At 56.6% G+C, this 15940-nt stretch overlaps 1 protein-coding gene across 2 annotated transcripts; it reads right to left on the bottom strand.

Moving 5' to 3' along the window:
• Positions 1–9026: 9026 nt before the first annotated feature.
• Positions 9027–15598, bottom strand: ARL4D (ARF like GTPase 4D). 2 transcript variants are annotated; one of them, XM_075561913.1, is made up of 3 exons: positions 15210–15598; positions 12943–13007; positions 9027–10268 (listed from the first exon to the last, which is right to left on the bottom strand). In XM_075561913.1, exon 3 carries the CDS (start codon positions 10185–10187, stop codon positions 9585–9587), a length of 603 nt encoding a protein of 200 aa, XP_075418028.1. In that variant the 5' UTR covers positions 10188–10268; positions 12943–13007; positions 15210–15598; the 3' UTR covers positions 9027–9584. The 2 variants fall into 2 exon arrangements, with proteins under 2 accessions (XP_075418028.1, XP_075418030.1); XM_075561915.1 differs by lacking the exons at positions 12943–13007; positions 15210–15598 and adding an exon at positions 10722–10828.
• Positions 15599–15940: the final 342 nt, after the last annotated feature.

Here is a 15940-nt window from a genome sequence, read left to right as displayed (position 1 = left end):
GCAACTGCTTGGTCCCCAGGCCAGACACCCCCACCCCCACCCACATCCCCACTTGTCATCCTGGCCCTGCATCCAGACTTCAGACAATTGGAGGGGGCGGGGGGGGGGTTATGGGTGGAGGTGGGTGCTCTCCTGCCCTGTGAAGGGTCTCCAGCGAGCGAGTGAGCGCCTGTCAGCCAGGCCTGACGTCCACCCAGCAAGCTGGTCCAGCCCCGCCTTTGTCAGTGTTCAAGGTGGGTTTCTACCAGATGTGGCCCAGGAGAGGAGAGCGGGGAGGGGGGGGGCGGAGGGGAGACCAATCTGCTGCACTCACCCCAAGGTCCTGTCAAGAACCTTCTCTTGGTTGGCACAGGGCCAGCTGGAGTCCTCCATCGCTCCTGCCCACCCTGACAACACAGCATCCAGGACAGGGTGAGGTTCAGGCGAAACCTGTGGGGGTGTAATGGGCGAAGAGGTATGCAGCCACCCAGCCACTTCCTCTCGGCCTGGCCTCCCTGGAGCCAGCAGTGCTGGTCTCAGCGACCTTGGGGGTGAGGAGTGGGGAGGGGGTGCGGGTGACGTCCTGAGAAGCCCACATGGGAAGGACAAGGAGATGGGACGGGCCTAACACAAACACGGGACCCTCCCTGGGAGGGACTGTGCTTTTTCTCTCTCTTGCTTTGTCCCCCGCCCGCCCCCACCCCACCACATCCCCCCCGCAGGATGCTGGCACCTTCACAAACAGGCGTGTGACTGAAGGAAAGATCCAGAGAGGAAGGAGAGGCACTCAGAGGTCAGGCCATCCACCCCACCCCACCCACCCACAGCCTTGAGCAGGGACCATTGCCTCTTCCTCTGTTCAGCCCTCTAGAAGCAGGGAGGGGAGAGAGAAAGGTGGTGTCTTTGGCCTTTGAAAGTTTTAAAGGAAGCCAGCCCGATCCCACCCTTCCCCTTCCAGCGTGTAAGCATCCTGTGATGCTTAAGGAGGATTCCAACCTTGGGAACGGATTTCTCCAGCACAGTCCTTTCTTCACCAGACGGTGGGAGGGGGGGGGGGCACACACAGTGAAAGGGACGCACGAGAGGAATTAGGGCCACATGGCTGCAGGGACCCCAAAGCTTTCTACCCTAGGAAGCAATGCAGCTCAAGGGAAGGGTCAACGGAGTGGCCCCCACCTTTGTGGAGGCCCAGGAAGACACGTGGGCTGCGTCCTGGGTCTCAGATGAACTCAGGAAAGACAGGGCAGGATCCAAAACAAGAACAAAGGATGAGGCATGAAAATTTTAAAAATGTTTTAAAAAGACAAGGAGGGGAATAGGGTGGTGACTGTCTAACCCCACTCAAGGGGATCACACAGCAGAATTGTGAGTAGCTATATCGGATGTGTAAGACATGACAAAATAAATAAATACGGGTTCCTGGTGGGGGGAGGGGATACAGGGGAGCTGATATCAAGGAGGTCAAGAAGAAAGACAATGTTTTGAAACTGATTGTGGTGGCAATTGTACAATCCTGCTGGATGTGAGTGAACTATGGGATGAGATGGTATCTGTAAGAGCTCTCAATAAAAGGATTAACAAGAAAGAAAGAAAGACCAAGTGTCAGAGGTAGGGAGAAATTCATGGGGTAAGGACAAGTCAGGGAAGAGGCCCAGAGGACACAACTGTCAGACATGGGCTGGAGGTACCCCTCGGCCAGCGAGCCCTTCTCTCAGCTACGCCGCAAGAGGACACCCCCACACCCCCTCTCTCTCGCCATGAGTGAGAGCTCTCAAGGGTTCCTGCGGCCCCTTCTCCCTCGAGCTCAACCTGCAGCCCAGGAGCTGACTGATGGGGCACCCAGCGCCAGCCTCCCCGCCTCAAGGTGGAATGATTGTAGTGGTTGATTTTCCAACCACAGCTTCCAAACTGGATGGACCCCAAACTGGACGCAGCGGAGAGCACATCCTGGCGTAGCTCCTCCCCTTCTCCTGAGAGGTTACCCCAAGTAACCCCAAATCCCTGACTCAGGTTCTGCCTGGAGGGAATCAGATCTAAGAGTCTTTGTTTGCTGCTTGCAGCCTCCCTCCAGAGCCAAAGGCAGCGTGCCCAGGTGGTAGGATCAGCGTGCCAGCGGGCACCTATTGGTGTTGTATGGGACGGATGCAGTGATGGACTCAGTGTGATGGATGGGAGATCAGTGGGGACGGGCTCTATTACAGGACCCCTTAATCTAGTCCAGTAGTTCTCAACCTGTGGGTCGAGACCCCTTTGGGGGATCAAAGGACCTTCTCACAGGGGTTGTCCGATTCATAACAGTAGCAAAAGTACAGTGACGATGCAGCAAGGAAAATCATTTGTGATGGGGGGGGTCACCACCACATGAGGCATTGGTAAGGTTGAGAACCACTGATCCAGTACATCCTGCCTACATATAAGCCACCTACTTAAGGATGCGCAAAGCCAGCTCAGGAATAAATAAGCCACTGTGTGGATTATGCTGCCTCGCTGCCGGTATGGTCTCCCGGAGCGCTTTCCTGAGGAGTGGACGCTGGTCAGAGGAACGCCGCGGGGAGGGCCAGAGAGCCAAAGCCCGTCTTGCCTTGGAAGGGGAGACCGGATTGGGTAAAATCACAACCGCCTTGGAACGTTCTGTAGATCCTGAGTAGCTGGGTGCAGAGAGAACACACCTGAGGGAGGCTCTGGTGCTTGTCGGCTAGCTGGTCAGGTTCGGCTCATTAAGAACCACAGTCTTCTAAAGATAATATCTATTCAGTCAAGATATGCAAAGAAGACCTTTCAGGTTTTTCAGCCCTCCTTGTAAGGAAGACCTTCCTGCCACCTGCTCTCCTTGCTGGCTGCAGGGTTGCCCTGTTTTGCTTGTTTTCAGACAAGGACAATAATGGAGTGTTCTGCTTTTACCCAGAAGGTGCCTTCCTCCCCTGGCATCTGGGCCGAAGGCCATCCAATAGAACAGCGGTTCTCAGCCTTCCTCATGCTGCCACCCTTTCATGTGGTTCCTCAGGTGGTGGTGACCCCCCCACCCCGCCCCTGACCGTAAAGTTATTTTTGTTGCTACTTCATCACTGTCATTTTGCTACTGTTATGAATCGGGCAACCCCTGTGAAAGGGTCGTCAGACCCCCAAAGGGGTTGCGACGCACAGGTTGCGAGCCGCTGCTCTAGGAGGAGAATGTGAGTCGTCCGTGCCAGGTTAAACTTCCTGGCAGATCCCTGTAGATAGATCAGTTATATAATTTTGACGTACAAAGAAATAGGTGAAACTAGTTTGAATAGTTGCATGCGATGCTATTTAGTCCATTACATAAAAATGTATCACTTCACCATATCATGGGTTTAGAAAGTATCAGTGAGGCATTTTACCTTTTGTCTTGGAAATACAGTGTGCATTCGACGCTGACCACACGTCTCCATGTGGACCTGCCCCATCATCCCCTGATGAGTCAGTCACTCAACAGAGGTTCAGACCTTGGGAGTCCCTTCTCTGCCCACTTGTCCCACGGGGGCACAGAAGGGGGACCTAGACACAAGCTGAGTGTCCTGGGGTGACCTGGGAAGGAGCTGGGGGAGGAGGGGTGGTGGACAGGCTCCAGGGAGTGTCCTAGGCCAGGTAATTACACGGAAGGGAGGAACTGAAACTGTCTATCCAACCTCAGATGTGGGCCTTTCCTCCTGAGCATGCAGGTTGGGCCAACAAAATGCTCCCAAGTTCACAATGTGACTCTTGATTCCAGGTCCTCTTTTCTTCCCCTCCTCCAGGAAGCCTGCCCAGCTAAGCCGACCAGCCTGACTGGACAGCTCCCGTCCCGAGCACTAGTTGCGTCCATCACTGAAGGTGATGGCCCTCCCTTCCCACGCTGGCGTGGACGCTGGAGTGGTGCGTGGCTGTGTCCAATGGACAGAGTGGTCAGCAGAAAGGACAGGACGAGGGCCCATCCTCGTGGAACGCCGGGCTTGATGAGAAAGCCATGCTGTAAACAAACTTCAAAACAAGCCGGGTAATTTCAAAGCGGGATAAGCTGAAGGTAGGGAGATTATTAAGGAGCCTCCCACTCCCACCCTTCGTGCTGAGAATAGGTGAACCGGAAAGGATCTCAGATAGTATCCCCTCCGCCCCTTCACTTCACAGGTGGGCAAACTGAGGCGAAGACACTGGGAATGGCTTGGCCAAGGTCACTGAGCCGTGGGTGGCGGTCTTACCCTTAGATGGCTATGTGGGTGACTTTCCAGGGTACCCTCTGGGCCTGTTGGAGGCTCTGTCCTTCCCCATCAGCCAGGGAGAATTCAGGGAGCGAGGAAGCACTTCTGCTTTCTCTCTCCCGAAGGATAAGAGACTGTATCGCAAACGCAAAGCAGTGGATAATCTTGTGGAAACAAACACAATCAAAAGCAAAAACCCTCACTTTCCGCCATGTTTTCAAGGGCCTGGCCAACGTCTCCACTCTGCTCCGTCAAACTTTATACCAGCTCTCATAGGAAGGAATGCCAAAGAGGTCAGCCTGCCTTTAAAGCCTTCCTGCCCACTCCACTGAACAGCCAGGAGGGGGTACACCCGGGAGGACCCAAGGGGCCTGAATAAGCCAAACAGAGAGAGCTAAGGGCCCGAACAACCCCGAGAGCAGACATAGCGGGAGCAGCTTACGCTTCTGCTTCCGGTCTCCAGGAACCCAGTGAGTGACAGCAGTTGAGGTAGGGGGACCCCCCACTGAAGGGTTAGAAGGGTCCCTGGGGAAGCCCTACGCTGATGCCCACCCTTAGAGAGTGGGGGGGAGTCTGTTCTTCCTGCCCCTTCTGAGCTAGTCCTGGTCTCAGCCCCACTCTCTGAGCCAGTTCCCAGGGACCTATTTCAGGATGTTTCGCCCACTCTGCCTGACGTCTGCGAGAAGCTGGGTGCTAGGGAGTCCTCACCATCCACCCACCTCCGCCACCAGCCTGGCAACCCCGGGAGGGGCTCATTCCCCAGGCTCTGAAATCCTACCAGGAGCCCCACGTCACTCTCTCTCGCTACAGATCCACTGCTGGGGATCTTCCCTTTTGCCTCCCACCCCCGTTCCCCCTCAAAAACAGCACAGTGTCTACACGCGTGTGCACAAACACACAGAGCCCTCAGCTTGGAGAGACCCTGACCTCAATCAGGGCGTGGGCAATGAGGAGGCTAGTTACCTTTACCTGCTCCTCCTGTGAGGTCTTTGTCAGTGCCTAGGAGAACACAAAATGCGCCAATGCCCCGACACACACTGGCTACACCGCTAGGAATCTCTCTTCCAGGAAACCTCCCCAGGAGTGTGCAGAGGGCCTTGCTTGCTGCCCTGTCGCTCCCAGGAAGGCACAGTGGCCCGCAGAGGAGCTCATTCACGAGGATACACTGGAGCAGCGGCTGCCCCTCCTCACAATGGAACCCCACGTCGCCACCCACATGTCCATATGTCCTGCCGGCGACTCACAGCCAAGCGATAAGCGAGGACAGCAACACTAGGGCGCAAAGGCATCCGAGAATCCCGCGTCCGTCCCACACTTGTCTTTTGTCATCTATGCAGGGAAAATATCTTGGGAGACTATAGAAAAGCCGTTAGCTGTGAAGTTCAGATGACACCTGCTTCCTTCAGCCAAGTTACGTTTCTTTCATCCTCAAGGGAAGCGCCCAAGGAGCAAGACAAAAGCAGTCAAGCTCGCCGCCATCGAGCCAGTTCCGACTCAGAGCGAGCGGCCCCTGTGCGTTCCTGAGACTGAGTCTGCACGGAGTAGAGAGCCTCGTCTTCTCGGAGGAGAGCGGCCCGACCGGTGGTCTCAAACTGCCCAATGTGAAACCACCTCACTACGCCACGAGGTTCCGAGAGAAGTACAGCAGAAATCAGCTTTAAAATGTTTAATGTTCAGAGAAGGGAGAACAAATGCCATCAGCCCCTCCCCCGACAGGGCCAGGGAGCCACAAACTCCCCAGCGAGCAGGGCAGCCTGGGAAACGACATGTGCCCGCAGAGGGTTGGCCAGGGCCTCCCTGGTTGCCTTCACTGTCCCCCTCTTCTGGCTCCCATGCTAGCGGCCATCCAGGTGTACCCCGAAGCACTCCCGGGAACCCAACCGTCTCCAGACCCAGGGGAGGGAGGTGGCCCATCTCAGACTCGTGTGCCTGCTACCACTACTGACCATTCTGGCCTGGGCCCCGGTAGAAGGTTCTGGATGGAATGGGACAAAGATGTAGAACAAATCTCAAATTTCTAAAAAAAAAAAAAAAAGGCTAGACTTACTGAACTCATTAAAATTGAGGCCAGATGAACCCCTGAAACCATCGCCCTAAGATACTCTTTGAACTTGGAACTGACGCCACACCTCGAGGTCACCTTTCACCCAAATAATCCACTGCCTTGTAACAGACCCCAAAGGCCCCATGAGACTTGGGCTCCCTTAAATAGACAGCACGTGCCCCAGAGCAAAGATGAGAAATGGGGAGGGGCGGCGAGGTTGGAGTCATGGAAACAGGATGGAAATCAGGAGAATAAGAGGCACATTGTCCACCATGTAACCAACGTCATGGAATAATTTGTATACAAAGTATTACATGGGGCACCTCATTTGCTGTATCAACTTTCACCCCACGCATTGCACCGCAGAACCTTGTTTTTAAAAATAATGAAAAAGAAAGACTTGGAATGACATGTGGTCAAAGTGGAGGGAGGTGGGGATTTCTGGCCAGATTGGAGCCAAAGCTGTGCTGCGCTTTAGTGATAAAGTTGCCTCCACCCAGCAAGGGAGCGGAGGAGCAAAAGTGAGCCCTTATCTAATCGAGGGAGGGAAGGAGGCAGGGGGGAGTCAGAGCTCCGAGCGGGTGTGTGCAGCTCTCCCATCTGCCCCGAGGGCAAAGAGCTGGCCTAAGAGGAAGGAGTTAGAAGTTCCCCAAGTAGCTGTGTGTCCTTGGACCGGTCCCTGCCCCTCAGCTCCTGAAGGACTTCCTTCCGTCTTCCCGTCTGCTCTTCCTTGAGCACACAAGCAGGGGCAGGGCTGGAGAGGGCATGCTCCCGGCCACTGAGCCATTTCTGACCCAATAGGACAAAAACAACTGCCCCTGGAGCTTTGCGAGTCGGTCACTCTGGATGGGGGCAGAAAGCCTTGTCCTTTTCCCGGAAGAGGGTATGAGAAGGCGGGAAATGGACTTGACTTTCACTCAAGTTGCTCGTGAGCCTTGCAGAGGGTCCAAGGGGGTGGGGCTGCATAAGGAGGGGTGGGAGGGGGTGGGGGAAGGAGTGCCTCAGCAGGTAGCCCGGGCCCAGGGTCCATGGGCTTTCTTCAACCTCTCCTCACAAGTGTCCAGCCCCTGCCCACCCACCCCTGGCCCCCAAGGGACTGTGCCCTAGGGAGTCGTTTTTTGCAGCAACAGAGTCCGATAGAAACTCAACTGAACCAAGAAACTGGGACCAGAGAAGTATAACCCACTCAGACCTCACAGCCCCTCTTCCTGACCTGTGGCCCAGAGCTCAGAGTCCCTGCAGCCCGGGGGCAGGGCCCAAAGCCCCAGACATTCAGGTGACCCCTCCCTCCCCACTTGCCTTTGGCCCTTTGGTGGATCACAGCAGGAGGATTATTCCAAAGCTCCCAGATCAGCCTCGGGGCTGACTTAACTTTCTAATCAGAATTCCCCCAGCATTCCCTTCTCCCATCAGAGCAACTAGCTTTCCCCCAGCTCACGCTCACCTGCCACCACCTGGCAGTTCGGCCAGATAGGGTCCTGGCACCTGGGAGGTCCCTCTGCTAGGAGAGGGGAGGGGCAGAGGAGACCCACACACCCCCCTCCACCCCCCACCCCTACAAAATCTAGACACCTGTCTCCCAGGTGACCAAAATGGAGAAAATCTGTCCTTGGGGAGTGTGCATTTATAAAGCTCAGAGCGGAGGAGGTGAACGATTCCATAGCAGAGCAGAAAGTCTCTCCGGCCTAGGCATTTTTCTGGGCTGCAAAAGGGGGCTCTACCTGGAGGACCGGGGAAATGAGTCACAGGTGTGCACAGGCAGCAGAACCAGCCCTGCAGCTCTGACTCGAAAGTCAGGCCCTGTTCTGGGTCTGTGCGCACCTGTCCCTGATCCTGTGAGCCTGGAGGCAAGGGGCAACTGAGTCGGGCCTGCCTAGAGCTTGGGGACAATTAGGAAGCAGTACATTCCTTAGGATTCCTCCCTTGGCTCTTCTGATTCCACAGTTGGGACACCCAACCCAGCCCATTCTGTTTGCACTAAGGATAGGGCCAGGGGCTATGGGGTCTGAGCTTGGTTTTCACTCACCCCTCCCATCTGGAAGAATCTAATTGTTATCTCAAGCCACTTGCTGGTCCTGCTGCTGCTAAGGGTGGTGGGGAACTCCTGCCCAGCTACATCTGTCACAAACAGCAAGGGGGTCTGAGTCCTCCCCTCCTCCCCAGGAAGGTGGCCTTCGCCAGGTGCATACAGCTCTGAGTTGCCCCGTTGGGAGGAATGGCTGCAGCTCCGAGCTGGCAGGCTCCTGCCTGAGTCACCAGAGCCAGGCCAGCTCCATCCAGCCCGGGGCCTCCCAAGCGCCAGTCACTACCACCCCTGCCAGAGAGTTGCAGTCAGCAGAACTGATTGCTCAGAGGTGGCTTAAAGCCAGGGAAGAATTACTTCCCATTCCCACCACCTCCCCAAGTGGGGGGTGACTGACAGGGAGGAGAGGGAGGAGTTAGACCATCCTGAGTGCTGGGGGACAGGAAAACTCTGAAACCCAAGAGAGCTCAGACCAGCAATCCACGAAATCAAACACAACAAGGAGCTGGTGGCAGGGGGAAGGAACTGAGCGGTGAGAAGGGGAAAAACAGGGAGCAGGGTGCGGGGGTGACAGATCAGGGAATAGTCTAGGGGCTTTTGACAAACCCCATCTTGTCCCCTAACTGTCTAGAGGTACACAATCCATTGTTTTAGAAGAGGGCTGGATTTGCCAATTCAGCTTCCAAGCAAAGCCCTCCCACCCTCCACCCCATAAAGGAATCCCTGAGGTAAGGAGAGAACATTTCCAGATCAAGGTGAGAGTGCTACAGTATCATCAGTCTTTAATAACTTACAGGCAAATGCTAAAAAATAGTCCATTGCTCATAGTAATACAGTGTGCACACGTGACCTAGAAAAAGGGCTGTGGGTCTACAAACTCGGTAAGGGGTTTTTGGCATTTTCTCAGACGCAAAAATAAAGACTCTTGTGACTGGCTCCTCCCCCCTGCAGAGAAGCAGCTGGGAGGCACCAGGCACCCCCACCCCACCCCCCTCCAGGGAAATTCTCACTCCTCCCAGACGCAGCCGCCCAAGGACTGCCTGGACCCAGCTGATTCAAAGGCCAGAGAAGAAAACAGAGACTGAGGGTCGAGGTAGTCACAGTTTACGTCGCCTCCACACTCCTGCAGGTCCCTCCTTTCCGAGGGCTGCGGGAGAGAGGCGCAAAGATGCCATCATCCTTCCACCCCCATGAAATGGCACCCCAACAGGAGTCCCAGTGCGCCTCCGTCCTTCAGCGAGTGGCGGGGCCCTGCACCCCAGGACGAGTCCAAGGGGCTCCGCCTGCCTCGCTGTCCCAGTGTGCAGACCCCGACGCGGTGGGGAGGGGCGTCTTCGGGTCACCGTCTCTTCTTGCTGCCTCGCGCAGCCTTCTTCCTCTTGAGGATCATCTCGTACAGGCGTTCCAGGGCCGGCTGCAGGCCCTGGCCGTCCACGGCGCTGCAGCCCTGCACGTGAGTGAGGGTGGAGGCCGCCAGCTCTCGGACCCCTAGTCTCTTCTCCACCTCGGCCGCGCTCAGCGCCCCCGGCTGGTCCTGCTTGTTGGCCAGCACCAGCACAGGCACGCCCTGGTTGTCCGAGGCCCGGCTGATCCGGTGGAGCTCCACCTTGGCCTCCTCGAGGCGCTCGGCCTCAGCAGCGTCCACCACAAACACCAGCCCGTCAGTCCTGCGCGTGTAGGAGCGCCACAGCGGCCGCAGCTTCTCCTGTCCACCCACGTCCCACACTTGGAAGGTGATGCCTCGGGACCCCCCCAGGGGCACCCGGATCTTTTCTGTGTTGAAGCCTTTGGTAGGGACACTCTGCACGAACTCCTTGAACTTCAGGCGGTAAAGAAGGGAGGTCTTCCCGGACGAGTCCAGCCCGATGACCACGACGTGCAGGGCTTGAAAGTGGGGCAAGAAGGAGGCGGTGGGCGCCATCTCGGTCAAGTGGTTCCCCATGGTGCTCCACAGCTAGGTCGCAGGGCGCCAGGAGGGGCAGGGAGCAGGCGTTGAAATTGCAGGGGACCACAGGCGGGTGACCTACGTGGGTGCAAACGGAGGTGATGTTTAGTAAGCACGAATCGAAGCGAACAGAAGAGGTGGCAAGTCGATCCCCTCCTGGAGCGTCTGACAAACCTAGCGGACCGAGTCACCAGGACACCCAGGCGCGGGTTGAGGTCTGGACGGTGTGGACTGTCCGCTGGTCGAGCCTCTTCTAAGAGCTCGGGCCGCGAACCCCAATTCCCGAGGCCAGAATCTTAGCCAGAAGGGGGAACTCGGGCAGCGTCCTACACACACCCACAAATTAAGTCAGGGTGAGGGAGCTGAGACCCCGGGGCTGCACCGGGCTCTCACCCACCCTGCACCTCCCCGGCCGTTGGCACGGCCCTCCTCTCACCGCGACCCCTGCCCCGCGACACCCTCCCGTTCACTTTCCTCCGAGCGCCACAAAAGCCCCCAGCACTGGAGGCTGGGCCAGAACGGCCCCTTTACCTTCCGTGGGCCGCGGCTCTCCCCGCGCCCCTGCAGCCCGCCGCCGCCGCCGCCGCCGCTGGAAGCTCCCGCCGAGTCCCTGCGCACGGTCGCCGCCGCTTCTGCGGAGCTGGCGGGGGACTCGGGCTTAAAACCCGCAGAGTGACGACACCCGGGGCGGGCCAATCAGCAGCTGCAGGCCGGGCGGGGCGGGGCGCGGAGAGCCCCACCGCCCCGCCCACCGCCACGCGGCCCCGCCCACCGCCCGCGGTCCCGCCCATCGACACGCGGCCCCGCCCGCCGCTCGGCCGCCGCTCGCTAGTTCTCTCCTCAGTGGCCGTTTGACGCCCTCTTTCCCGTCACCTTCCGACCCTGGGAAGGGAGGAAGCCGGCGGGAGGGGTGCGAGGAGCGCGCGGGGCGGCCTTGGGCCCGGGAGAAGGGACCCCGATACCGCCCGCCGCCCCTCAGGTCGGCCTGTTCCGGAGACGCTGCTCGCACCCCGTCTTCCCGAGCCCTCAGCGCAGCTACTCGCAGTCCCGGGGACCCGCCTGTGTCAGACTCGCCCTGTGCAGAGAAGGGGGTTTCTGTGAGTGTGAGGTTTCTGTGGGGCCGGTTCTCAGACCCTTCGCTTCCAAGGCGGCTCTGGGAGGATTCGAACTGCCGACCGTTCGGCCTGTAACCCGGCGCTCGACCCTTCCTGCCACAGCGCCTTGAAGCTGCCTGACAGGTAGGAACTGGCACCTTTGCCTCTGGCCGCCGGGGAAACCGCCCAAGGGTTAAAGGACGCCTCTAAGGTCAGGCAGTGGCAAGTGGGGAGCTCTTCCCGTGATGCTACGCTCGCCCACCTGGCGGGGTACGCCTGCCCCCCGCCCACCGAGGAGGCCCCTTTGGAAGTCAAAGTGAGCCGGCAGGCAGCACAGTGCCATTGCCGTAGCCGACCTCCGTCTTGCCGCGGGCTGTTACCCTCTACACACCTTCCTCGCAGGTAAGCTCAGGTGGTGTAGTGTGCTTTGAGTTGCGCTAGCTAACCACGAGGTCAGCAGATCGAAACCACCATGGGAGAAAGATGAAGCTTTCCGCTCACACAACCTCAGAGACCCCCATGCACAGTTCTCTGCCCTACAATGGAGGGCCGCTGTGAACCACAATGGAGGATGGCTTCAGCTATGTCCCCTTCAAGGGCAGCCTCCTTACAACGCCCCTTAAACAGTGGGCCTCAGCCCTGGCTGAGGTTGCAGACCGAATTGGGGGGGGGTAGTGAAAAAATGGGCAGCATTAAAAGGTTTCTGAACGCCCAGTGACCCCAAAGTTAATTAAAAATCCGAAGTGTGTTTGTCAGCACTTGCCTGTGTTACAGATGTCTCGTGCGAAAAGGGGTCACTAAGTGGGGACAGTTTAGGGAGCCCTGGGCTCTGGGAAACCCTGTGGGACAGTGCTCTGTCACAGCGATCCAAATCTCCTCCACGGCACCAACCAATCACAACCACAGGCGAGGTGAGGGAGGGACAGGACTGCCTGGCAGCCCTAAGGAGAGGCAATGTCACAAAGGGGATGATGTGATCCAAAAGGGTGACCCGCAGGGAAAGGGCAAATGCCCCTAATTTAGGGCATTTCATTCTCAATCAGTGAATGTAAAACTCAACTCTGCTGCTTCCATATTTGCATGGCGGCTGGATTAAGTATGCAGCTCTTCTGACATTAGTGTTATTAAAAACTGGAAAGGGATTGAAAGGGGAGGGAAGTCAACACCAGAGCTCAGGACCCAGAGCCTTTCCTGCCCACCCTCCACAATCAAGTACTGAGGAGATCAATAAGCCCCCATCTCTTTATCACCAGGCTGCCTTGCCACCTCCTCGCTCCCCTCCCCCCAAAACCAGCCACCTGGTTTCCCCAGCAGTACAGGGAGCTTCCCCCACAGCCCTAAGGGATCAGGACCTTAGGAAATGAGTGTGTTGGTGGGGAGGGGTGGTGGCAGATTGCAGCAGGGGGGACGGAGGAAGAAGTGTCAGAAACCACAGCCTTGCTGAGAACTGCTGCCTGCTGGACTCTGGTCCTCACTTCTAACATTTGCTGACTTTTCCATTTCTAATATTCAACTCACGCCCATGAAATACGCAGGACCGATAACAAAGGAAACTGAAGTACGGAGAGATTCGGTAATTTCTCCAAAGTTGCCCGGGTGAAATTGGCCAGACGTGGCTTTGAACAAATGCTGCAATGGCGTGAGATGAAAGTACACACCGCATGGATGGCTGTGTGCTTCGGCCTCAGTCTTTGAAGCTTTATCTTTTCTCCAATAATGTCCCCTGGAAATCACACCCAAGAAGGAAATTGTCATTGGGTTATCTGATAAAGGAGCTGAAACTGACAATCCCACCACCGCACCCTTGATCTTTCAAGTTTGCCAGGGGAGGTGTTGATGAACAGATGGGAGGGAGGAGATGGGGCAGGGGAGGGTAAAGGAAGGAGTCTCCTTTACATGGGTCAAACCAGGCTATGGAGCTGCGGCAATCCCTGTTCCCTAAAGTGGGAGTCCCAGCCCACCGACACTGAGAGTCTTCTTCCCTGAATGGACCACGGATCCGCTGACGCGTCTTTAACCTGGCAGCCCTCTCTCCGCAGGGTCTGCACCTAGTACACTGGGGGATGGACTGTTAGGCACCATTTTAGATGCTGGGCTTTCCACTCCGAGTGGACTGGACCTGCCCTCAAAGACTGTCCCTGACAATGGGGAGCAGAGAGGAGACAGCAAATCAAGAAGGTAGCCCCAGGTGTTATAAAGCCAGGAAAGAACAGAAAAGGGGAGCTATGCTGGAGAGTGATTGGGGGATGAAAGGACTACAGTTGTAGATTGGGGGGTGGGGGAACAGAGAAAGATGTGAATGTCTCCAAGAGGTGATATTTCCTCTGATGACAAGGAGGTCGGCCAGCATTCCAGGCTGAAGGACAGACTGAACTCCTCGCTGGGCACTACCTGTTTCCTCCTGCTGGCTCCCACCCTGGACCCGAGGCTGGCTGCGGTGTCATTGTTCTTAGACCTGCCTGTCCCATTGGACTGAGCCCAGACGGTGGTGTCTAGTGCAGTGCCTGGCACACACACGGAATCCTGGAGGAATGAGTGAAGCTAAGGAGCGACTGAGCATGCTCCTAAGGGCCCCCTGAGAGTGGGAACCAAAGCAAACGCCCACCCTTTCCACCCTTAGCCTGGGGCGTTGCCCTGTTGAGAGTCTTTGGACGCCCGCCCTCCCCGGGGCTGGGTTGATCCGAGGTTGGCCAAGAATACCTATACCAATTGTCATCAAGTTGGTCTGACTCCTGGTGGCGACCCTCTGGGCATCAGCGTGGAACTGTGCCCACGGGGTTTGTTTTCAAAGGCTGGTTTTGAACAAGTCAAGCTCCAGGTCTGTCCTCCAAAGTGCCTCTGGGTGCACTGAAAAGGCCAAGTTTGGGCTGAGCAGCTGAGACTCTTAACCGTGTGCACTGCCCAGGGACCCCAAGGTCTGTGTATTTCTGGGCAGGCTCTGGGGCAGTATGGAATCCTATCGGTGTAGGACAGATGGAAGCCTTTACTGGGGAGCAGACACTTTGAGGATGGGGTGACACTGGAGAGAGACACACGCCCACCCCTCTCAAGACGGGGCAGTGGGCTGACACCACAGATCCCACCCCTTCACTACTGACTGGCTTAGGAAAAAATCACTTCTCCCTTGGAACCCTTGGCTGCTTGAACTTGTAACAAGGGGCTCAGATGAGGGCCAGTTGCTTCCCCTGGACCCTCCCAGGTTCTAGAGTCGAGTGGGGAGGACAAGGGGCCGGTGGAGCTCACCTGGAGGAGTGAGCCCTAGTAATCACCACCTAAGTCCCGGCTCTGAGGAACAAATGAAGGAGGAGAGGTGTCGGGGTGAGTGGAGTGGGGACGCAGAGGCACAGATGCCCACCTTGGCATCACCAAGACCCCCCTTTTAAATCCCAACTCTTTCTTCCTGAGTAAAATCGGGGAAAGTGTAGCCTACCTCTAATAAAATAAAAGTGTGGACTGCCTCTCCCCAACACAGGGCCATTTCGGAGAGTAGACCAAACCCACTGCCTGCAAGTTGATCTGACTCACGGTGACCCCGCCTAGGGTCTCAGAGATTGTAAAGCTTACTGAGGAGCAGCTCGTGGGTTTGAACATCTGACTGTGTGGTTGGTAGTCCAACACTCAGCTAACCCACAGCACCTGGAACCAACCTCAAAACCATCCCCAAGGCAGAGACGGGACTCCAGCGGTCTGACGCTGCCCTCTGGCGGCCACCTTTATCCACTCCCAATTCCAGAGGAAAATAGTCACAAGGGCAAGGGATATACATTGTGTGTGGTCCCACCCTTCTACCCCCATCCCGACTCCGCCCCAAACTATGTAAACCTTAACCCGTAAACCTGCAGTTATAATTCTATTTGCAAATTATACCACATTTGTGTAGGGTGTGTCTTAAATCCATCTCTTTTAAGATTAAAAACTCCCTTACCTGTTGTCATTGAATGGACTCCAACTCACAGTGACTCAGGACGGGGTAGAGCTGCCCCCAGAGGGTGCGTGCTGTAATCTTGACAAAGGCAAATGACCACATCTCTCCTGGGGAGAGAGAGGCTCCTGGGTCTGAACCTGGGACCTTTTGGTTAACAGGTGCCACCAGCGCTCCTACCTAAGGTATAAAAGAGCCGATTAAACAAGGAGACCAGCAGAGACAGGAGACATAGAGGTCATGCCACCTGAGGAGCACCATGACTGCCAAGGAATCGAGGTTGAAAAGAGACAAGCTCTCCCCCCAGAGTAAAAAGGCCTTCCACTGGAGCCGGAACCCCGACCTCCGACTTCTAGCCTCCTGAGGGGGAAATAAACAGCATCTGTTTAACCACCCACCAGGGCCTCTGTCTCGGAGGGAGCACTAGACCGCTAGGGCAGGGAGAAGGTGAGGGCACGCTGTTTCCTTTGCTGGTCTTCCTTCCGACAGCCGTTTCGATGTTGTGGAATTGGGATAAAAAGTCTCCTTCAAGCTTTCTGGGGCACATGGGCTCAGCCTTAAGTGCACATTGTTTAAACAGATGCTCTCATTTTAACCGCATGTCCTATCCATTTATGGAGGTCTAATACTAGGTCCAGGAACTACTCGAGCGCGTCAAGGCTGCAGGCCAGGGGAGGAGGCGGGGGCTCACTAGTAGCCATGCGGGGCCATGAGGACATCTGCAGGGGCCAGCT

Source organism: Tenrec ecaudatus, chromosome 10, assembly GCF_050624435.1.
Source record: "Tenrec ecaudatus isolate mTenEca1 chromosome 10, mTenEca1.hap1, whole genome shotgun sequence".
Classification (NCBI taxonomy): domain Eukaryota; kingdom Metazoa; phylum Chordata; class Mammalia; order Afrosoricida; family Tenrecidae; genus Tenrec; species Tenrec ecaudatus.
Note: the sequence above shows the minus strand (reverse complement) of the source record. Positions and strands in the feature narration are given on the sequence as shown.

Bases quoted from the DNA above. Each gene is read 5' to 3' on its own strand.
- ARL4D (XM_075561913.1), bottom strand. From the start codon at position 10,187: ATGGGGAACCACTTGACCGAGATGGCGCCCACCGCCTCCTTCTTGCCC.